At 35.5% G+C, this 24,861-nt stretch overlaps 3 protein-coding genes and 1 pseudogene across 3 annotated transcripts; 1 reads left to right on the forward strand and 3 right to left on the reverse strand.

Annotated features, from left to right (window-relative positions):
* Positions 1 to 7,837: 7,837 nt before the first annotated feature.
* Positions 7,838 to 10,222, reverse strand: LOC108868014 (annotated as a pseudogene).
* Positions 10,223 to 14,163: 3,941 nt separating this feature from the next.
* On the reverse strand, positions 14,164 to 16,796 carry LOC103958295. Its single transcript, XM_009370551.3, has 4 exons — positions 15,741 to 16,796; positions 14,973 to 15,137; positions 14,828 to 14,879; positions 14,164 to 14,734 (listed from the first exon to the last, which is right to left on the reverse strand). The coding sequence occupies exons 1-4, from the start codon at positions 15,995 to 15,997 to the stop codon at positions 14,615 to 14,617; spliced, it is 594 nt and encodes a 197-aa protein (XP_009368826.2). The 5' UTR covers positions 15,998 to 16,796; the 3' UTR covers positions 14,164 to 14,614.
* A 724-nt stretch (positions 16,797 to 17,520) lies between these two features.
* LOC103958294 (mediator of RNA polymerase II transcription subunit 17) lies at positions 17,521 to 20,724 on the reverse strand. The gene is made up of 8 exons (XM_009370550.3): positions 20,508 to 20,724; positions 20,196 to 20,394; positions 19,982 to 20,095; positions 19,808 to 19,893; positions 19,143 to 19,515; positions 18,591 to 19,055; positions 18,188 to 18,505; positions 17,521 to 18,005 (listed from the first exon to the last, which is right to left on the reverse strand). Exons 1-8 carry the CDS (start codon positions 20,594 to 20,596, stop codon positions 17,682 to 17,684), a joined length of 1,968 nt encoding a protein of 655 aa, XP_009368825.1. The 5' UTR covers positions 20,597 to 20,724; the 3' UTR covers positions 17,521 to 17,681.
* A 1,912-nt stretch (positions 20,725 to 22,636) lies between these two features.
* On the forward strand, positions 22,637 to 24,230 carry LOC103958293 (glyoxylase I 4). Its single transcript, XM_018650128.2, has 3 exons — positions 22,637 to 22,967; positions 23,279 to 23,384; positions 23,672 to 24,230. The coding sequence occupies exons 1-3, from the start codon at positions 22,813 to 22,815 to the stop codon at positions 23,933 to 23,935; spliced, it is 525 nt and encodes a 174-aa protein (XP_018505644.1). The 5' UTR covers positions 22,637 to 22,812; the 3' UTR covers positions 23,936 to 24,230.
* Positions 24,231 to 24,861: the final 631 nt, after the last annotated feature.

Raw genomic sequence — 24,861 nt, forward strand, 5'->3', positions numbered from 1 at the left:
TTTGAGACTTTGTGGAAAAGAGAGTGGGAAATTTGAGGGTCAAATTTTTATTTTTATTTTTATTTTTTAAACAAGATGGTTTTTTTTTTTTTTTTTTTAATTATACATTTAAAACTTTTTGTTAATAATAATACACAATTCCATGTAATTTAATTTCTTCAAAGAAAAAAAAAAGCACGAATCTCAACTATTAACATATAAATTTGATCTCCACTAATTAATGAAATCCTCTTTGTCAATCAAAAGAGGGTGAAAAGACAAATTAATCTTCTATCACACAAAAAAAATGATGGGCAATAATGTAATTTCACATGTCTAAATTTTACTGTTTTTTATTAAAGTCTCACCTACATGTGATGTTAAAATACCTCTAATATAAAAAACTAAAAAATTAAAAAAAAAAACCTCCCACTCCCCATGTTCTCTCTCTCTCCCTCTCTCCTTCTCATTTTCTAAAAAAATATATTCATACGTACAAAGCGTGTAGGCAAATGCTAGTAAATTTTAAGAAAAAAACAAAATTTATAAAACTACACAAATAACTAGGTAACAATTTTTTTTTTAACAAATGATATTATCTATCCTAAAGGAATGAGAGTGGGCTTAGCCTCACAATAGGCTAGCAATAATATGGTTCAAATTTTTCTTTAGTGAGAATTGAACCTAAGACCTCTCATTTACGAGTGAGGAAAAATACCACTAAACCGTAGTACTAAGTGGCAACTAGGTAACAATTAAGAGAGAAAATTAAAGCAGACGAAACTCATATAATATAAACTCATATCAAACTAGTGTCTTACCGTTTTTCGTTGTTCACTTACAAACAATTGAGATTGTTTCTCAATTAAGTACTCAAGTAATGTTAAGGGGATTAAGTTTGTAAACAAAATTTACAAAACTAAATGATGTGTAACCAATAAGAAACAAGCATGTTTATCAAGGCTTAGGTAATAGTCAAATCATCAATTTTCATGTTATACAGCTTACTATATTTTGTCTACAAATTTAGCCTCCTTAGCATTACTCGGAGTATTCTTCTTATAAGCCTTTATTAAAAGTGTTCTCATTAAATATATGTTAAGTAAAAATACTTGAAAGTGTTATATGAAAAAGCATCGAATATGTATACCTTTAAAAATAACACATATGATACAAAATTACTTTTAATTTTTCGCCAATTAAAACTATAAACACGTTTAATTGTCAAAGAACATTTTCAACACAAAACAATCCAAATAGACCCTATAAAGTAGAAACCGAACTTCAACAAAATGTAGCTAGTGTTATTTATTTTCTATTTTATTTTTGGTCATAAGCTAGTGTTATTTATTAGATGAAGAATAATAGGATATACACAAAGATTCAAAAATAAAATAAGAGGTGCCCCACGGGCCCACCACAGCCTCACAAATCATAAGAGATTTTTCATATGATCGAAATATGAAATGGTACACCACGTGTCATTATACAAATGGTGGGATATGTGTGTTAAAAAGTTAATAACTTAAAAAATACAATTTCCCACCACTTGTATAAAAACACGTGATGTACCACCCATGTTCAGGTCACAAGGAAAAATTTCTCCACAAATCAGAAAAAAAAAAAAAAAAAAAAAATTCAGTGTATCGAGAATACAGCCTAGTACACCAAGTGTTATCTTACAAATGGTTAAATTTTTTTATGCAATTACTTAATTACTTATATTATGACACTTAATATATCAGATCGTCTTTTTAACGTAATAAATCTCTCTACAAATCACAAAACGCGGTTCCACCAAAATCCCAAATGGTATTAACGACACAAGATTAATCCAAGCTACGTGTTTGCGTTGACCCACCGCACCACACTATCATGAGACTCATACTCCACCAAGGGTATTTTAGTCACTACCAACAAATCCTAATATTAGTCATTGCTTGGTGTTGGTGATGATCAAATTAGTCCAGATGTTTATGAATCTGTGATTACCAACTTAATTAATTTGTGCTGCCGTATTTTATTGTTTCTATATAGTTTCAATAATCTTTTATAAGTAGTGGAGAAAAGAAACAGAAACTTTTAAGCATAATAGTAACATTGTCACGTGATATTAATAATTTATGCATTACAAAAATGATAGCGAGGTCAAAGGATAAACTTTTGAGCGTGGCAATCACATTGGCCACATGATACTAGTAATTTATGTATTGTAATCAATATGATAGAGGAGTAAAAAAAGGAGATTTTTTAGCGTGGCAATCACACTGTCAGATAATGTTGGTAATTAATATATTGTATTAGTGAAATTAAGTGATAGGATCAATGCCCGTGTGAATTTTATTGGATCTTTGAAATCAAATATACTTAAGGGATGTCTAGTTGACCTACAAATGTGACCACATTTCTATAACTTCTTGTGTTCTTTTTACCCGTGAAAATGGTGGTTTATTATCCTAAACTACTTTGTATACATAAGACTTGTTAACAATGACTCAACCATGATAACAGGGTTAATTAGATTCATATAAAATAATAAAAAATCGACAATCTCGAAATAACTAAATACACTTTTTACATGCGAGAAGAGATTCTAAATTACAACTAAAGTATTACTTCTAGTTATACACAAGAATGTCCCACGCAAGAGAGTAGAGGAATGTGAAAAATTAGAAGAAATTTTTGAAGTGCCAAAATATTTGCCGAAGAAAGCTTTCAAAGTGAATTTTGGAGTGCTAAAATTATCAGGCCATAAAAATTGCAAAACATGTCATGGTGGTAGAATACTCAACATTGAACGTTAAGGTACCAAAATAGTTGGTATAATTTCCAATTCACACAACTTTTCAATCGTCAAACATTTCGAGAAGGAATTATGTGCCTAACACCGCACTTTGAAAAAAGAAAAGAAGACCGTTTTTACTTGAAAATCTATGCATAACATCCATTTGATGTCTATCATGCAATTATTCATTTTATAGTTTTAGTAGCGTCGTTCAATCATATGTGTTTAAAAATGAATAACTCACCCAATAAAAATTTGCTACGTGATAAAATAAGGATTGAGTTTGGATAACTACTAATCTTTAGAACTGATTTCAAATTGGTCATAACATTTTAAAATATTCCAAATAACTACCTAAAGTTTAGAAAATTGGCATCTGTTAGGTTCACTAGAGTTCAATGATGACATGGACAAATATTGAACATGTTTTTAACTCTCAAGTCATCTATATAGATTTGAATCTCCAAATTGACGCCATTTAGCTAAGAAAATTTATGGTTTAACTTGGCTAAAATAGGTCATTTGAGGAATTAGAACTCCAAAGACATCGATTAGTGAAAACCGACTTTAGTATTTGTCCATCTTATCATTTAATGCTATTAATGTCATCAAAAAATATTGTTAAAGTCCCCGGTAACCTACCAAATATCTTATTTTTAAAATGTTAAGTAATTATTTAGATCATTTTATAAGATTGAGACTAATTTGAAATTACCAAAAAAAAAAAAAAAAAAAAAAATCTCAGCTAGTCCTAATTCCTAACCATTTGTCTCCTAAAGATCATTTGGCTGATTTTTAACTTGATATTATAATTCAAGTAAATAAAAATGAAGCAAGATCATTAGCTCCTACTTCTTTTTGTTTTTTGCTTTATTAAACCCATGATTGGGAATAATCCAAATCATCCAAACAGGAAATCAATTAGTAAAATTCCCACTAACCAATACTTTTTTCGCTGGTTTATTAAAGGTAATGTTAGGGAGATGAAATGTTGTAAACTAAATGACATGAAACTATGGAAGTTAGTTATTAGATTACGACTTAAGTGTTAATAAACGTGCTTATTCTTATTGATGACACATCATTTAGTTTGACAAAATTTTCCTAGCATTACCCGTTTATTAAAGTTTTAGGAAGATGGCAAAAGTGTGTATTTAGCTAATCTTTTTTTTTTTGGTCTCTCAAAATATTCTGATGGGGAAACTTAGAAAGAATAAGAGTTTTCAATTGATTTTTTATACTTTACAACAAGAACTTAACAAGCGTTTAATCCAACTACTCCAATCGCATGAACTCAGACCCGAGACCTCAAACCCAAGAGAATCCGAACTCAAGAATTTGGAACACCAGTGCATTTTTCATTAATCCAATTCCTCATTCTTGTGTAGCACCAAACATCACATTAGAATAATGTTATCCTTTCCAATCCCACGTAAACTACTGCACTAATCCAATCCCAGTCACTTAATTAACATGGCCATGAGGAAAAGCTTTGTGTTGGAATTTGAGTGTGGTGTTTATTCATCATATGATGCAAACTCAAACCAGGTTAATTATTCCGAGCACTAAGTAGAGAATGATCAGAGTCAGAGTGAGAGATTACTTTTCCTTTTAGAGGGGGATGGACGTTGAAACATGTCTTTCCCAACATGGGGGACAAGGTTCGGTGACTTGACTTCTTTCATTCTTTGTGGGGTTAATGACTTAATGGGATTTGAACCAACTCAGTTTCTGTTGCGAAAATTAGATTAATTAAAATTAACTTTAATAATTCTCGAATTTTAGGGTGTGTAAGTATATAAATCAAATGATGGTATAACAAATAAGTATAAATATTGTCCCACATAGTCACACAGATCGAATTGATTCTAAAAGTTGTACTAAGCAAATTGAAACAATCATAGTTGATAAGCTTTAACATAAAAGTGAGAAGATTTGAATTAATTAAACTGAATATTTAAATTAAGCTTGAAAATAAACACATTGAAATAATAATTTAAAAACAAACCAGACCTAGGGCATACGAATTCATCGTAACTAATTCTACTTAATCCCCTTAATATGTTATGAACAAGTAATTACCCAATATATTGATAATCAATTTTCTCCAAGTTTATTTAATGGTCATGGCATCTGGTTGCATCAAAATTATCCTTACAAGCGTTATGGAAATAGTTGGAAAATCATATAAACCCTAAATGCATGACATCTCCAAATAAGAACTCATGGTATCGATTGCAAGAAGGTAAACACACACCCTTCCCTTTTAGTGTAGATAATATGGTGTTTTCCAAAAAAAAAAAAAATCAACTTAATTTAAACCTAGATGATGATCAAGCATCTAAATAAAAAGCAAGTGCATTACAAATAGCAAAAGATACTCAATATGGATATAAAATTTTTTTTTTTTTAAAAAAAAAAAAAACTGTAATCTAGCTCTTCCAACTTTGGCTTTTGCCTCGAACCCCCTGTGAAATATGATGATATTTTGTTTTGGTGACGGACTAATCTCATAAATGATAGAGATATCAAAATTTTAAATCATTTTTATAAAGCATATGATGTAATAATTGATAGTTAGACTCATTTTTTAAATTATTAAAAAAGAGTTCAACTAATAACAGTCACCTTATGTGGTATATAAATCCTTAATTAAGAAGGAAAAATAAAATAATAGACTAATAATTAATTCCCTTAAAGCCTTTTTGTATTGCCAAAAACTGGTCCATAGAGGAATCATTACACTACTGCCGCATAAGCACTAGTTCATCATGGGATCAAATTCTATCTCGCGCCCATCCATTACTGCTTCTAGTAAATATGCACGTAAAAAATTATTATAGGCACCCAAGTCTTCCTTTTATATTCTTCTTTTTTATGTAGCTCCACTATCGTATGCCTAAAGATCAAAACAATATAATTCAGTGCATCTAATCCATTCAAATATACAAAATTCAAAATAATAAATGATAGAAATATATGAAAATATGAAGACATCAGTCCCCACATGAGCTTAGGTGGAGTATGAGAGTAGTATTCTCTTGAAATTCCTTTCCTACCATCTAAGTCCTAACCATAATGTTGGTTTTACTGCGTCCTTAATATTGGAACCAAGTCCTAACTCTAGAAAATTAATATTTGGTTCCCCAAACTATGTACCTTGAGAAAGCTTCTGTCATCCTCGGGATCGATCTTGTAAACAAAAAAAAATTATTAGTCCTTGTTTGGGGACCTCTACGTTCTTTATGTGATCTATAAACTGATGGATCAACAAGATTTCAGTGTTGGTCGTATGACTTGAAATCATTTACACAGCACACGTAATGCCTAGAACCATTAAAACTATCAGGGCCAGTGGAAGGGAATAATTTTTCCTTGATCCTTCTTGTGTGTCATGAACCAACTCCAATTCCAACTCCTCACCATCTCCAAACCGTAACGTTCTAGTTATAACCCTTCCACTCGTAATCTCCTTGTTTTTAGGCTTATAACATTCTACATGAAGAAAACAAGAGGCAGAACGGAGACTTTTTTTTATCATCCAACACCCAAGAGATGCTCCAAACTTTTTTCCCCGGCCTGCACCCATCGATTTTCACAGAAGAAAAATCGCTGCCACCGTACATTCTGCAATATTTGAACTGGAAAGTAAAACTCTTTTATAAAGCCACCGGTTTTTCGACCTCAAAATTTTTCGAACGGTGGGATATTTTGAAAGGAAGGAAGTTTGTGTTTGGCTCCGGAAATAGGGTTTAGTAAAAATACTAGAGAGGTTTTTTCCATTGACCATAACCAACCAACCTTTGCAGGAACTATGAACCGCCTTTGATTTTGCTTCGACAACCCTAACTTGATAACGTTGCATACCATAGGTTGGGCCTTGGTTTTGTGCCGCCAAGAAACAAGGTTACAAATTAAAGATAACAGTACATAACTTAATTTAAGAATTGCAAAGCATAACACTGGTAAAATAACATAAGGGATTTTTGAACATTAATCTTCCAAGAGGATTAAAATTTAATAAAAATCTGGTGTTAGATTGATTATTGATTTTAGTCCCTTAATGTGTACTTAATTCAAATTCATATTATATTTTTGTTTTTATATTTAATAGATAACTTATTTAATGTTATTACATTAAATTTTAAATTTATTATTATACAATTTTATTTAACTTGCTCTAATAAGTGTACCGAAACGTCCGTATCATAATATATTATACTAAATTAGTGTACCAAAATGACCGTACCTAAATATATTATAGTGAATTAGTGACAGATAAGAAAATATGTAAAAACATAAATGTACCGAAAATTCCGCACCTAATTATATGATACTACTAGTGTACCAAAATATCAGTATCCAAATATATTATACTAAACTAGTGTACTAAAATATCCGTACCTAAACATATTAACTCATTGTACCGAAATGTTCGTACCTAAATATATTGTAATGAATTAGTGGCAAATAAGAAAATATGCAAAATGTCACATCCCGGCCCGGGGTGGATCACTTCCCGGGCCCGCTCCACCACCGTAGCACGATATTGTCCGCTTTGGGCCCCGACCACGCCCTCACGGTTTTGTTTCTGGGAACTCACACGAGAACTTCCCGATGGGTCACCCATCCTGGGAGTGCTCTCGCGCGCTACTCGCTTAACTTCGGAGTTCCTACGGAACCCGAAGCCAGTGAGCTCCCAAAAGGCCTCGTGCTAGGTAGGGATAGGAATATACATATAAGGATCACCCCCTGGGCGATGTGGGATGTCACACAAAAACATAAGTGTACCAAAAAATCTCTACGAAAATATTTTTCTTATATAAGATGCCCACCATAATGAGAATTAAAAGTTATAATATTTTCATAAAATTAAATTCATAAAATTTATAAATAAAAAAAAAACATTGAATACATATGCTGTCATTAAATAGAGTCTAGGGACTAAAATTAATTTTTAATCTTGTATAAGATATTTTTCTAAACTTCATCTTATTTAGGGATTAAAATTTAATTTTCTAATAAAATAATTAGTACTGAAACAAAAGAAACAAAAAATCTCTAGCTAAGCTATCATAAATTTGGAATGAACCAACTCGGTCCCCGCATGAGCTTAGGTGAAGCATGATAGTAGTATTCTCTTGATTGTCCAAATTTCTGACCATCTAAGTAGAAATTGTGGAGCCAAAAATATTTACTAGGCGACACGTGAATTTTTGGACAAAAGAGGACAAAAATACCCTTGAGGCATAACGGGATTCCTATGAGCGAGCAGCGGGCAATCATCCCTCAACAAATTGTCGAAAATGCCCAAAATAGGTAACAATTCAAAACCTATTTCATCAAATCCCATCTACAAGGTAATTCCCAAAACCTATCTCATTCCATATATTTCTACCTCATTATTTAGCTAATCAATTAGTTAAATAATTTATTCATTCCATAATTCCTAAAACATTCCTTCTAAAAACATAATAATTGACTAATTAACGGGTTAATTGCCTAATTAATCCCTTAAATGTCAATTAAGTCATCCATTTTACCCAAAAAGCACAATAAGGCCGGTTATCCTCCACCCCAAAAGAAATCAACCATGCCTTCTACCTTTTCTATCACATCAACCATGCCTTCTACCTTTTCTATCACATCTTGCCTAATTAATCCCTTAAATGTCAATTACTTAATTACTTATATTAGGGAATTATTTTGATTAATTAGCTAATTATTTCATAACTCCAATTTGAAATAAATCAAGAACCTAGCCCACAAAAAGAGCTAGGTGGCCGGTCCTCTCTCACCCAAAGAGGCCGGCCATTCATCTATAAAAGCTATCCATTCTCTCCCAAAGACTACTTCCAACTCTATTGCTAAAATTCTCTAAAAATTATCAAACACTTTCTCTCTAAATTTTAACTTTGGCATCGGAGGTTTTTCGGCCAAACCCCCCCTCCCCCATTTATCGTGGGCGCGTGAGGCTGTTGGCCTTGACCAAATATGTTAATTGTTTTGTAGGTGCAATTTTGTCCAAGATGAAGGAGGAAGAAATTTGCATCCACAGAAATGATGAGAAAAATCACACATGCTGGTTTTACTACGTACAGCAATATAGGAACTAACTCCTAACTCTGCAAAATAAATGCAGTTGGCTTCTAACCCTGTGAAATTACTCACGGACAAGGAAAAAGAACAACCTCGACTTGTTACAAATAATATTTGGTTCCCCAAACTCTGTACCTCGATAAAGCTTCCGCCGTCCTCCAGATCGACCTTGTAAACTAAAAAATCATGAGTCATCATCCGGGTACCAGAATCGTTCTTTTCGTGATCCGTAAACTGATGGATCAACAAGATTTCGTTGATTGATGATCCTATCAAGTATGACTTGTCCTTGACCTTGACATGACTAAAACCATTAGGACGACCACCACCAGTGGAATAACTTTTCCTTGATTCTTCTTTTTTGTCATAAACCAACTTCAATTCCAACTTCTCATGATCATCTCCAAAGCGTCACGTTCGACTTGTAACCTTTCCACTCTTAATCTCCTTGTTTTTTATCAAAACATATAGCATGCCACATGACGACAACAATAGGCATAAAGGGGACTCTTTTCTATCATCCAACATCGGACAGATGCTCCAACCTTTTTTCCCCAGCCTGCACACACCAATTTCCATAGAAGAAAAAATTGCTGCCACCCTACATTCTGAGATATTTGAACTGGACAGTGCAATTTTAAGAAGAAAGCGATCAGCTTTTCGAACTCCAAATCTTTGGAAGGGCGGGATTTTTCTCAAGGAAGGAAGTACGTGTTTCACTACAGAATTAGGGTTTAGTAGAAATACTTTAGAGTTTTCTTCATTGACCATAATCAACCAACCTTTGCAGGAACTATGAAACCGCCCTTGATTCCGCTTTGACAACCCTAACTTGATAACGTTACCATCAGGCGGGATGGTGAACTCTAACCCTAAGTACTTGGGACTTGGTTTAGTACCGCCAAACTTGCGGGTCCAGGCTGGTTTAGTGCCTATTAACCAAGGAAATTGTTGAACACTGCGGATGCCTCTTCGCAATGCAATCGAACTCCAATACTTGCAGAGGATGCTTAAGCCGCGAATCCGATCAAGTAAGTCGAGGCGCTGTATGATATTCTCCATGGTATCCGAAGGTGCTGTCTGCCAACACCCTTCTACAACTAGCCATAGCCATGCCAATCAACCCCAAGTCCCAAAACAAGAAAACCAATTTTCCAAAAATGACAGTTTCAAAATTTCAGAAAAACGAGTAAGTTAAAGACGGTTACCTTGAACCTCGTTGCCGTTCTTGGTGTCCTCGACCTTGAGGCGCTTCTTCTTCTTCAGGCCCTGCATGCCGACCTCCTTCCCTTCACCCCCGGGAAGATTCAAGTCCTCGTTCATCTCCTCGGGTGCCGGCATGTCCAAGTCTGCGTCCATTTTGGGTTGGTTGATGTCGACACTTCGTTTTCTCTTCTTCTCAAACATCTTTAGTTACGTAATTAATGGCGGAACCCTAGACGGTAGACCTGTTTGGCTGCTTCTAATTGTATGTTACGTTGTTTTCTGCTGCCAAGCAATTTATGAGTTTGGCTTAGTTAGGATTCTTATTTTTTTTCCAAAAGTTTGGATTCTCATTCAACAGAACTACTCTCCTAAGTTCCTAATTTTGAGGACGTATCGGCTTCTTTTTCATATGAGCCCTTAGATTAATTATTTGGTAGATTAAACTATCAACTTAAATAATTCTTCTTAAACCAAAACACAATAATTCTGCGAAGTAATTAAATTAAAAAAAAAATAATAATCTTGCGTGAATTAAAAAAGTAATCTTTGAAGAGCAGCAATTCATATGCACTAATCCTAGGGCCGTTCCTGAGATTTTGGAGGCCCTGTGCGAGACTCAAACGGAGGCCCTTACAAGATCTAAATTTTGGTTGCTATATTGTCTTTTATATTTTATATATTTTTTTTCTTGTGTATAAATTGATATAAATGCAAAAGAAAAAAATAAAAAAGAAGCATGGTTTGGTGGCTATGTATCTGCATTCTTTATGTTTTTGGGTTCGAAACTCCTTACTTTTTAAACACAAAAAGCATGGTGTGCTGGCTATGTACATATCATATCACCGCACATATATCATAATCAGAACAACACATGCTCTTTATTATGAACTAGTTAAACAAATCACTGATTATGATATTTGTAGCATGTTATAATGAACTGTTAGTTTTTTTATTGCATTTTTTCTCACTCCCTAAAGTGAGGATGCTTCTAACCCCCACTCAGTTGATTGTTGTTAGATTACTTAGAATTCAATTCGTGTCTTAAATCAATTAAACCAAATTAATTTAACGGTAATCAATAGGAAATGAGCATCAGCTGTTCACCTCCACTTTAGTATTGTGAGCAAAGTTGTATTATATGATATATATATATATATATATATATATATATATTGACTAAATGGTCTTCAAATAGAATGAAAATTAGATGATCCTTAAAAGCTGACCAAAAGAATAAACAAATGACATGTATTCGATTAAATGATGTCATATATGGAAAGGGGGGGGGTTTTAAAGATTATATCTTCAAACTTTTAAGGATTTTAATTAATTATGATATTCCTAATCATAGATTTATCATCAAAAGTTATCTTTTATAATGATAGAAATTAAACTACAAATATTAAAGAGAAAAGAAAAAATTAATGTAGTTCAAAAAATGCCCAAAAGGGTTCTATTGGGAGTCGAACCTGTGCAAAAGCAAATGTAGTACATTATAAAGGTTAATTAAATTCAAGGGCCCCTAAAACTCGGGGCCTTGTACAGTCGCACACCTGACACTCCCTTAGGGTCGATCCTGACTAATCCAATGTAATATTTGGAAAGTTACTGTGCGCTTAGTGAAATCTTCGCATTCCAAGGTAATCTAATGCTCAAATCCAAAAGTAGTGCTAGCAAATTGAGCTGAGGAGACGGATTTTCTCAACCCATGATTAGGAGAGATTATTTATTTATTCCTCTTATTTATATTATAATTGGTCAAGTGGTAAATAAGTGATGACATGCACCCCATTAAAAATCTTTAAGCAGTACTTCAATAACTCAAATATATATATATATATATATATATTTTTTTTTTTTCTTTTTTTGTCATAAGCTCTTTTGGTTGGTAAGAGCATTCCCACCGTTGGGTTTTGCTCGGGGGACAGGGTCCAAAACAATGGCCCGAGGGCCGGTGGGAGGCCTCCAGCGTGGGGTAGCCCGATGGAAGGGGAAGGCCCGAGCTCCAGGCCCGTGGGGGATTGCCAGCCCTTGAGCCCGAGGTGGGCGTGACGTCAGGCTGACGCCAGGGTGGCGTCAGCGTAATATTTTATTTTTTTTGTGTCAGGCGCGTGCACCCCACCCGCGCGTGGGGGCGCGTCGCCGACACAAAAATCAGAAAAAAAAATCTGTCAGTTACCGTTGGGAAGCCACGTGGCTTCCCACGGTGCGTTAGATCTTAACGGTCACTTAATGTGGACCGTTCGATCTCAACGGTAAAAAAAAAAAATTTAAGTCATATTTAATATCCACCGTTCGATCTGAGATCAACGGTGGATATTAAAATGCTTTATAAATTAAAAAATAAATGAAAAAATAGTTTTAAAAATCTGAAAAGTTACCGTTGTGACACGTGGCACAATCTGGAGTGTTGGAATTCAAATTTTTTTATATCCAACGGCAGAGATTAATTAATTGAATAAAAATTTAAAAAAAATTGTAAAAAATTCAAAAAAATTCAAAAAAATCTGAAAAAAATTGTAAAAAAAATTGTTTTTACTTTTCTATAAATACCTTCTCATTATCATCTACCTTACACAACAATTTCATATTCTCTCAACTACTTTCAATCACTTTGGGTTGTAATTTATTATTTATTGTTTGTATTATTTATGTTGTTTCCAATTTCTTGAATATTTATTCAAATTAATTTGGTAAGTTATTTATACTAAGAATTAATTTGGTAAGTTTAATTTGGTAAGTTATTTATGTTGTTAAAAGTCCATGACCATCGTTCTAATTAAAAGTCCTTGTATAAAATAATTAAAAGTCCATCGTTCTAATTAAAAGTCCTTGTATAAAATAATTAAAAGTCCATGGTTCTAATTAAAAGTCCTTTACATAGATTAAAAACCACACGAAGATGAACAATATATACATGCAAAAACATAAAGTCTACTTTTTTTTATTTTGAAGAAAAAAACATAAAGTCTACTTGTATGATGGTGCCATTCTCTTTAATGATGATATGCTTTAATGTATTAACCAAAGGAAAATATGTACATATGTGAACATAGCGTCTACTACTTACATCAAAGCCATGATAAAATAAAGAGTGTAACTAATTAAGATGAGAATTATGCACAATCACAATTTTAAGGTTGCAAGCAATTCGGATAATGACACGTGGCGTAACGAGAACGATTAAAAATCTTATCCGATATTTACAATTAAAATTATTTTGTATTATTTTATAAATAAAAAAAATACTAATATTTTATTGCCTATTGCCAGGGCTATTGAAGTGTAACGGTGGAGATGCAAATTCTATTGCCAGGGCTACTTACTGTTCATTAAGGGCAATTACTGTTCATTAAGTGGATTGAATAGTGTACTGCCAGGGGGGAGGGCTCCAACGCTGGAGTTGCTCTAAAGAACATTCTTATCCTTCTCAGTACCCGATATGCAAACCCAAGACAAATGGAACTTAGACTTTTGAACACAAGTACATTTTTCAGAGAATCCAACTCCTCATTCTTGTGTAGCACCAAACATCACATTAGACTATTGTTAACCTCTCTAATACAATGTGATCTAATCTAATGCACTAATCCAATCCTAGTCAACAAACGTGGCCATCAGATTGGGAGTTTCCCTATATTGCACGGTATAATTGTACAAGCTTTTGTGTTGGAATTTGAGTGTGACATTTATTCACCATGCGATGCAAACTCAAACCAATTATTCTGAGCACTAAGCAGAGAATGATCAGAGTAGTGACAAACCACTTTTCCCTTTTGATGGGGGACAAGGCATGGTGACTTGACTTCTTTCATTCTTTGTGCGGTTCACATGCACTTTCCAACTCAACACTCCCACACATTCTATTGGTCATGAAAGAAACTTCGGTAGGGCTTTTTGACCAAAGCGACTCTCACACGGAGTAGGGCTAGAGCTTGGGTCGGGTGGACCAAAATATAAGAGATTTTATATTTTTGTAAGAAGTGTCTTATAAATGACATGGTTGGACACTCCTACCTAAAGTTTTCTTTAGTTTAGGAAAATTAATTACCATGCCAGTTCTAGCCGAGGCAAGCAAACGAGATCGAGAGGGGTATACAAAATCGAATAGTGAAGTTTCTCTCAAAGCTACAGAATTTATGGTGCAAACATTGCTCATTTACAATGAGAAAAGATAAAAAAAGGACATAAGAGGTGATTTCACAACCTCCTTCCCCAGCGAAGATGGCTCATACCAGCAACAAAGAGCATCATTTCTATTCGAAAGATTCAATGTGCTTATATGGTTAATCGCTAACCGGTATCAGATCAAAAAAACTACATCCCAACCAATCCACTTCACGCTAATACAGAACTCTTATGGATGTACCATCAGTCTGATCGACCGAATAAGGTTCAGGTAAAAGTAGAAGCCGACTGATTTGGAAGACAATGACAGAACGGCCAATCTCGCAAAATATGGCAAGGAGAGCATCTGATAAAACTTCAATCTTCTTCTGACGCGACTAACCATCCCTGGTTTGAGTTAGAAGCTCTTGATCTAGATCAGTATTGTTTTTCACCTAACTCCGAGGCATAATCTGTACGCAGCACATCATGCTGTTGCCTAAATATCCCAATTATAATGTATGGGCATATAACCATGCCTGCCATAAACAGCGTGAACTGCAGTAATGCAAACAGTACTTAGACAGTTTGCCACAGCAAAAATAATACGTAAATCTACAAGGTATGACAAGATGAAAAAACAGGATTTACCAGAAGAGGAAGCGTCAAGAAACTCCATATTGGCCACAAAGCGAAGCAGAAGCTGCCAAAAAATAAAGAGCAGCAAGTCAGAAGCAGTAATTGTAAACGTACCACGTGATGAATGTAAATGGAATTGCAGTATGGTTCCTCTTACAAGCAAAAGGAGATGCCGCCAACTAGTGTCACAAATGGCAAAGCAGATATACTTGCTAATTCCCATTTCTCGTCAAATCTCCCTACGCTCCATGCCGACATACTCGTATAAAAGAAGATGATAATGTTTAAAACTACGCCCGCCATCCCAAGGTATAAAGGCAATCTGCAAGTTATATAAAATAGATAAGAATGAAAGCTTTAAAATGTATATGTATCCCGATCAGTTAAAAGTTAATACACCATATAATTCGTGACAACTACTGAATATATGCAGGCAAACCTTGCTTCTCCAGTCGCTAAAAGAATAAGAATTTTCTAAACAGCATGATTATGTTTGTCTTACACATAACCCAAATCTTAAGCAAATATATGCACAAATCACTTGACCATAAATCAAAATCACATAATCCAAATTCTCATTTAATAAATTAATATTACAATTGCGTGAACAGAAATGAAGAGGCATAGGCTCTGTCAAAAAATAGCAAGCAATACATCAAACATAAGTTTAAGCTCTGTCAAAGCTTGCAAATGCAACCAGGCAATTCAATGGGAAACTACCAAATTTCCACGAGTATGTCTTGTATCGTTTCCCAACAACGCAAGACTAAAAAACCAAGTCATACAGTATACTTGTCCAATAACACTAGCAATAAAACAGTAACACATATCACTTATCACAAGCCTGAGGCACAACCCTTCTAACAAATGAACAAACAAAATAACTAGAGGTGCAAACTGAGAACAATTCAAGCAAAACCGATACCTTCTAATTCGCTCATCATGGCAGAAGAGATATATCAAGTTGGATTTCCTGTCACCATAGTACACAATGAATGCTGCTGAGGCAAGCCAAAGGACATTCTCAAAAATCTCAATCCATGACCAAACTTTCGGAGTTTGTGGGGATGAAGTGCGCATAACCGAGCATGCATCATCCTCAAGATCATCGCCGCTAGATGCATAGCCCTGGCTATGTCTCTGCCTCATGTATCCGGCCCCAGTTGGCGTACCACCGGACATCGATACAAACAATATGAACTACACAAACTATAAGAATCTCAAGCCGCAGAATCTGACCAAACCACGCTAATCAATCACTAATTAAACCCCCACCGGGCAAAATTCAATTCTACAAGGAATGTAGTAAACTGTTCTACTCTCTCTGCTGCTCCTAAACCTCTAATCAAATTTGGAGCAGCAATGTGTTTCTGTATCTATGAAAATTGAATGCAATAATCTAGTAATCCAATCACCAATATCACCTAAAATTACACAAGTCCACCACATGCTCATCAAAGAACCAATAAATCTTGATAAACCAAAGAACCCTTATCAGAAATCCAAACTCCCGCAAAACCATCTCGAATTCCAATACAAAAAACAAGAATTTCAGAAGAACAAACCCATCTGGTCCTGGAGTCCAATACCTTCCTCCAACGAATGCTTCAAAGTCTTCAAACACAGTTCCCGAATTCAACCTCCCGTCGGAACCCAGACGCCAATTTCATCGGTTTCTCCGATTTCCAGACACCAATCCGAAGCACGCAGCAGTCCTAGTAGAGGAGAGCAGAGAGAGAGAGAGAGAGAGAGAGAGAGAGAGAGAGAGAGAGCTGTGTGTAAAGGCTGTGTTACTAACGGAACTCTAGAGGGGTATTTTGGTCTTTTGGGTCTGTGCGAGCGGGTGCAGGTGTTTGGAGAGGGAAGACAGAATTGGATCAACGGAAGAAAGAAAGTGTCTGGATTGGATTGCAAGTTTGCAGGGACTGGGGAAGACGTAATTAAGGATATTATTCCTTTCGTGGACGTTTGAGAAAAAGAATGTCAGCAAAGAAAAAGAAGCTTCCAATTTTGATTTTAAATTTTTTAAATTTCCCTCTTTAATGTTTTTGGTTAGGTAATGTATCTTGATTTGTTAATTCTTTAATAAAAAACAATATGGGTAAATAGAATAAGTTGAATGTAGAAATAAGTTAAATGAGTTCAAATAAAATTTCTCATAAAAGAATTCGAGTTTAGATGAAAAAAAAAATAAGAACATTCGCATAACAAATCTGACTAGTTATCACGAATTTATTACTTTTTTTGTATTATATAGGTAGAAAAATTCAAACACGGCTGCAACCATGAAAAGAATTGTGTCACTAATTGATTTAATTACCACAAATTTATCATTTTTTCCGTGTGATACAGAAAGCTGAATTTATTGACTACGCAACGAAAAGATTGAGATGGTTTAAAAGTCACGCCTACTAAAAGTTGGCGAGGGGTGATTGGCCCAAACGCGAAACGTCTAGGTTCGTCTTCCCCAGTTGACTTTTACTTTTCTTGTTGATTGCCTGCTTCGAAGGCAAGCAAGCAAATTGCTGGCTTCAATTTGGCATTGTTTTGCACGCTTGCAAAAGGAAGAATGTTGCATTCAGATGTTGTTAGTGGCCGAGGGTTGTGTTCTGGATTATGAACCACAATAATATTTTGCCTGTCGGGTCCGGCAGTGCCGATCTCGAGCCGGCCAGTCCGGGATGCTAGAGCTATTGCCATCTCACTCAAAAACAAGGTTACATTTTATTACAGTAGTTAATGGGGGCAAAAAGTAAGGTGCAAAGAGCATGCCACAATGGGTTATGGGATCGTATATCGATTACATGACGACGACATTTGTACATAACATAGAAAAAAGAAAAAACAACCAGCAGCTACTTCACCGTCAGTTACCGCCTCCGTTGCACAGGCTAACCAAGTCCATCAGTGTTGAATATAACACTTCCAGGGATAGATGACCTAAAAACTTCCTAGTTTCTGATGCAGCATCGGAAGCGTCTATACTGAGTTTTCGTTCCTCTATAAACCCGCCGTCTATGACCAACCACCATGAGATACATCCTTCACTGTCTTCTGGGTCCACATGTGCCACCAAACTGAGTGTTTCGCCCTGATCCAGCTCAAATGACAAACAAAGAAAGTCTCGTTTTGCCTTTATTCCAACCGTAAGAGCTTCTTCGTGAAGCCAGCGAATAACTTGACCTGCAACCTGTTGCCAAATTCCACAATCATGTTAAGCACACATGAGTTGTAGCGTACCACATGCAACCATATGCTAACAGACATCACAAGACACCAATGGTGTGTTTGCCAATAATCTGTTTTTCACAACACTCCTTTTTTTTTAATAAATTAAAACCGGTTAAACCACCTCAGAAATATAAGAAATACCTGCTGCAAAATTATCACGGGAAGATCTGCCAAGTCACAATCGTATCTGTTCATTGAACAAATTTCCTCAGAATTCTCGTTGAACAGGCCAACCACATTAGGAGCACCTTCCCCTTCTACATTGATGCAATCATCTGTTACAACCACCTTAGTATGAAACTGAGATTTGGCAACGTTCCTCATGTGACGCATGTCAGATGCTCGGGTTTGGCATGCATGTAGAATAGATTGAGGAATCTTCACAGAGAGCATCCATGATGATGTCCGCGAATGCCAAGTGGGGTGAGATAACAGCTGCAGATATGGTACCCCTTTAACCTACAGAATCATGAACACAAGTGAGAAAAAGTTCAACCAAATTTAAATTCAAGCATTGATGTCTTCACAAGAATTTGAGCTTTACCACATTTTCCAGCTCCTTAAGAACTTTGTTTGAAAAGATCCGATGAGCCAAAGACAAACAGAAATGACCAAGAAGTCCAGAACCTTCTTTGGCTGGTTGACCAGATACTCGAGCACCTGTTGAAGTTGGTATATCCTTTGCTTTGACAAATACATGCTGGTGAAAAATCTGTTGCAGATATATTTCACAACTAATTTGATCAGGAATTATTGACTTTATCTTTGGGGTTTCCGGTTTATCATCCTCTGGGAACTGCAGGCCATCCAATGTGTCCAAAGGTAAAATTGCATTCTCTATGTTTTGGGTGCTTGGACTGTCAGCCGTTTGTTCATCTTTAGATGGGATAAGTGATATGAACACAGAGGTTCCTTCACCAATATTCAGTTGCAAATAATTTTCTTGTATTCCAGTTACATTGACTCCTAGAGTTTGATTGAAAGCTTCACGATTTACCAAATTAAACACCTGGACCATACGACCAGGAGTTAAAAACCATTAAAAAGAAGTGTGAAAGAGGGATAAATAAGGAAAAAAAGAATGTGAAAAATATACCTGCTCATCGAAGATTGCTTGATGAACTTCACGAAGAAGTGAATGCGTTTCTTTAACACACTCATCATCACTTACAGATTCTTTCTCAGCTTCCCTTGATGAATAGACTTTGGTTTTACTGGATTCAATTGGAGTATCACCTGGATCAGCACCAAGAAACCCAAATTGAAGAGATCGAAATGAATTTGGAGGTAGATTAATCGCCAGCATGCCAGCTGAGTCATGTTCAACACGAACTGTAGACAGAGCAGATGGACGAAATATAGCAGCTGGATCATATAATGAATTGTCAAACAGATCAATGGTAAAGCCTTCATTTCCAGACGCTGAAGCTGCCATACGCTGCCGCTTAACTTTCCAGTTCTGCTGCAATCTATCCGCTTGTCAATATACGAGATGGAGAATATTGTTCAAGAATATATGAATACTATCGTACCAAGTTCCTTTCACTCATGCACAAACAGAATATCACAACTTCTAAGTTACCCTAATTCCTCTGTGCAAGAAGAAACCAACGGGCTTATTGAAGTTGTTTATAGGTGATACAAACAAGTGACGCAGAAAATACACAATTAAAGCAAATGGCTTTGCTGGGTGATAAGAAAGAATAAATGGCAAACAAACTAACATCACTGCCAGAGCATCACTAAACATTGCAGATTCACCTGATTAGAGCACCGTAAAATCTCGCTTCTCGAGCAACCTGTCGGTCCAAAGCTTTGGCAGACTGCTTAAAATACTTTCCAAGATGCTGAAATAGTAATCAATAACACATAAACAGATATCCACGAACAATCAAAACAAAAAGTTACCGAATTTAAAAAATTTACGAAATTTACCCTGAAGCATTGAAGCTTGGTTGCGGCAGACACAGCAAGATCAGACATAGCTTCATTAGGAAGCGGCTTAGGACGCGTCATGCTAGCCACTGTTACAGCATCGTTTGTTTCTACCTGCACACATTCACATTCCATTAGAATCACTCAATCACAGCAAGCATTGCTCCTTCAAATGAATCTCTCCCCGAAATCGAACGAAAATCGAAATACTTACAGTGTTGATGAGATCTATGATAACAGAGAGCTCCTGGTGCGCCAGCTGCAAGTTCTCCACCATGCTCTGCCATTGCCACTGCGTCGCCGCGCTCTCTTTCGAGCTCTTCTTCTGCTTCTTGTTCTCGTCCTTCTCCACAGCCCAAGCGAAATCGATTCTCCGAATCAAATTCTGCCGCTTCTCGTCGTAGCCTACATCACTTTAATCGAAGAAACAGACAATTAGGGTTTCCGAGAAAATAAAAAGTTGATGCCTGTTTGGTTGCCGAGAAAATAAAATCAGACAAAAAGACGGTAAATAATAACGACGTACGGAGGAAATCTTTCAAGGCCGTTTTCTTCAATGACTTCCAAGCGCTTGATGGGAAGCTTGTCGAGCGAGATTTCCATTTTTCCGTCCATTTTCTCTCGATTTTTTCCGGGAAAGTGAAAATTTTCACAGAAAATTCGGGCAGAACCCTAGGAGGACCGGGAAGTGGGGAGCTGGGCACTGAAAGGGAAAAGTCGTGGATTGCTTTGTGTAAAAAGACGTATTTGCCTATTCCTGGCTTTTTCTCACACTCATTTTTACTTATCCTACATTCTCTTTAATTTTCGAAATCAATAGCCAAAGTTAATAATAATATATGAAAAAAACTATTATTAGCACTTCAAATGTATTTTTCTCTCTAATTATAGAAAGTTTGAAGTACCAAATGAGAATTTTGGAGTGCTAATAACAATTTCCTATGTGAAAAGTAAAAAGATTGTATGTGAATGGCACAACCTTTTTATAATAGGGTTATTCTTGTTGACCTTTTAAGTTTTAACTGGATTTTTAGTTTTCGTAAGGAAAATGATCCTCGTCGGATTCTTTTCCCAAGGATCTCAGGGATCCTGTGATCATGATCGTTTATCGTACATCATCTGATCAGTTTTTGTTAGGTACTATTTATATTTAATTTAAAATTTAAAATTTAAAATGATTTTTTATCGCACGATGTACGATGAACAATCATGATTACAGAATCCCCAAAAAAAAGTATCCGAGAAGAATCCTTTTCCTTTCTTTAAAACCCAAATTGTTCCACTCAACTTCTTGAAACTCAATGAACGATGAATGCCTCATATTGGTAGGATTTTGTTAAACTTTGCTACATTGACAATGGTGGGCCTAAAGAGTCAGTTGAAGACAAAACTAAGTATAGAAGATAGGCAAAGGCAGAATAAGCAATGTTAAAGCCGTCCAAGTTAAAGAGAAGGCTGGAAATTGTCCAGGCGGTGCTGGGAGGAGGGTTGTGGGTGAGGTGATGGTTGGTCGATGTGGATAGCCGCCGGTAAGGTTGCGTGGTGAGGGGAGAAGGATCCAATGAAATCTTTTGGGAGGGTGGAATTATTTATGGCCATTGACATGTATATCTTCATAGAATCCACTAAAAAATGAAATCCGATCAAATTCCTAATTTTTTTACTACACCTAAATTTGTATACACTTATTTAAATTAAAATTATTAAAATCCTAATTGACTACATATGAATTTAAATTGACTTTTAAAATGTCTTTTAAAATTTAAATTGACTACAATAAAATTTATAAATGATTTAAAACCTTAATTTGACTAAACCATATCTCAATATGTATTTTTATCTGTCATTCGAAATTCTAAATTGTTTGAATGTACTATATTCCTACTAATTCCCTAAAAAAAAATTCACCCTAACAGATATTATGTTGTGACATTTCTTTTCCTTTCTTTATCGGTGTGAGTTTCCTTTCCCTCCTAAATGACCGTCGTTGATTCATTTTTTAAGCATCTAGGACATATTCAAGTTATTAAAGCAACAAATCTGCATGATCTTGGTGTATTCAAGTTAGTTAGAGCAACATATTCTCTCTTTATACTTTAATTTAAATTTTCTTTCCACACGTGAGCAACTATCTAATTATTAATTACTGCGACTCACATTTGATCAGTGCCAAAAATCATCCAAACTCGATAGCATAAGGGTGTAGGTAATACAAAATATTTTGGTGGAGGGATTGCATGTAATTTTACACAAATCCGGGGCCACCAATCGACCTGTGATCAAAGGCATGCAACTTGTCCCTTCCATCTGAGCCACAAATCTAGGTTTTTGAAATTTGATCTAACGGCTAAAGTTATTATAACTTTTAAAATGAGCTCTTATTTATAGCCGTTTGATCAAATTTCAACGGCTCAGATAAGTTGATGAGAAAAACTTGGTGAAAGGGATCCGACACCATAAAACAGAGAGAAATAAAAGTTCACCAATTAATTAGCTAGTTTAGCTAGGTTGTCAGAAAAGCCCTTACGTGTTGAAAAAGAAATGAGTAATACCAATCTTGATATGAGTCATCAACGTGGAACCTACGTGTAATGGCCGGTCATCACCTATCTGGAAAAATCATCAGAAACCTAAAAACAAAAGCCATTACGAAATGCAGCAGCAGCACACCTTCCATTTCTCTCCTCCCAACTCTATTTATTTAAACCCTAATATCTAGCCTTCAATCCAGTTTTCTATATATTTGCTTATTCCATGCCTCTCGTCCCTATCCTTTTTATTAAATATAGTTCTACCCAAATATTTTTCAAATATCATATCATTTGGATCATATGAAAGAGAGCATGGGAAATCCGCTGCATTTGAAGTCCTTGAATCACATCTCGATAGCTTGCAGATCAGTTGAGAAATCCCTTGATTTCTACCAGAATGATCTAGGGTTCTTCCCAATCAGGAGGCCTGGCTCGTTAGATTTCACTGGTGCATGGTATATGTATTACCACTGTTATTAATTTCCATTATTCAAGATCATATATAATCTGTATAAACTTGTAAAACCAACAAGAACCCTTCAATTTGTTGATTTCGTTGTAGTTAGGATTCCGCTTTTGTTTCCTGGTAGTCACGTTTGGGTTGTGAATGCATGGACTGTCGTTTATAAATCTTATGCTACCTACTTTTCGAATGAAGTGTCCATTTCAACCAAAAATAATATATTGTGAGCTCTCTACTATGATTTTGAGACTATAGTGGATATATTATTTTGTGTTAATTTTGGTTAATTTTAATCATATATAGGCTATTCAATTATGGCATTGGCATCCATCTTCTCCAATCTGAAGACCCTGATAAAATGCCCAAGATCAGCCAGATTAATCCCAAGGATAACCACATTTCTTTCCAGGTCTCTCAATAGCTCCTTTTTGTACATATGTTCTCATCTTTCGTTTTCCTTTTCTCTTTAAGACCGATATCGCGGATGATATTATGTTGAAAATCATATGATCAATCTCTAGTTACTGTAGTTAGACGGTTGATCATGTGATTATCAATATATCCAAACGTACAACATACTTTTTAAACCACTTAAACTACAAGTCTTCTTATGTTTTTCCATATGTGCATGTGTATTGAACCATTGATCATGTGGCATGACTAGAAAACAAAAAACATTTGTTTGTTTCTTTGCAGTGTGAGAGCATGGCCTTAGTGGAGACAAAGTTGAAGGAGATGCGGATCGAGTACGTGAAGCGCAGGGTGAAGGAGGGTGGGATCAACGTTGATCAGCTTTTCTTCCATGACCCAGATGGCACAATGATTGAGATCTGTAACTGTGACAACCTTCCCGTTATACCCCTAGAAAGCCAACCTATATCAGATCCTGCAGCACGTATCAGCTGCAGTGCTCATAAGAACAAGTGCCACACCAGATCATCAAACAAGCAGTCCAAATGAAACATCAACAGCATCAGCAGCAGATGGCATATATGCCTCCCTCCTATGCACATCAAGAAAGATTACCTGCCTTCTGCATGAATGGGGAGTTTTTAGGAAGAGATATTAGGTTTAATTTGCTCAACCAACTTGAAGATGTTCCTGAAATCAGAATGTGTATGTATTTGTTCTGATTCAAGTTTCATATTTTTATTTTTATTTTTTACTTTTGTTTTTTGTTTTTGTTGTACATATGTACTGATTCAAGTTTCATCAGTGAGCAGATAAAAGTTAAAAAATAATAACTTACCTACAACACATGAGCGCTACTTTTTTTTTTTTTTTTTTTTTTGATACAAGCAAAGAATATGTGCTAGGAGAACACAGGACTTTGGTTGCATGGTTAGATATTTTAAGCTGTTTTAGTTGTAAGTCCCTTGTCGAGGAAAGAAAATAGAAGAATTGGGAGCTCCCTTAAGTCCAAAAGGAAGAGCTACTATTTCATTCATAGTCGCTGTTTTGGACTGCAAGGGACTCCCATTTCTGCAATTTTCGCATGAATATAGTTGAGAAAAGAGAAAGTGAAAGCTGAGAAAGATTAGAAGGAATGAAAATGATGTGTGAATTTATAGCTAACCATGGCTTGAAGATGAATGCCAAAGCGTTGATTGTAGAACTGTGACATCTAACTGACCTAGAGAATAATCTTTCACTACTAGAAATTTGGCTATAAGCCACCCTTTTCATTTAGTGGCTATTGTCAAGTGTTGCCACTCACATTGGTGGCAAACCTCTATGGCCACCAAGCACCCACTAAACTAAAGAGTGTGGCCTATGTAGAGGACTCTATTGTAACAATGGCTACCAATATTGCATTGGTGCCTTTCCTGCAGTGCCACCCTTATTCACATCAGTGGCAAAATTGCAAAATAATATTAAAAAAAAAG

This window comes from the organism of the source record quoted next, unplaced genomic scaffold (genome assembly GCF_019419815.1).
Source record: "Pyrus x bretschneideri cultivar Hongxiangsu unplaced genomic scaffold, Pyrus_bretschneideri_v1 Contig1, whole genome shotgun sequence".
In the NCBI taxonomy this organism is placed as follows: Eukaryota; Viridiplantae; Streptophyta; class Magnoliopsida; order Rosales; family Rosaceae; genus Pyrus; species Pyrus x bretschneideri.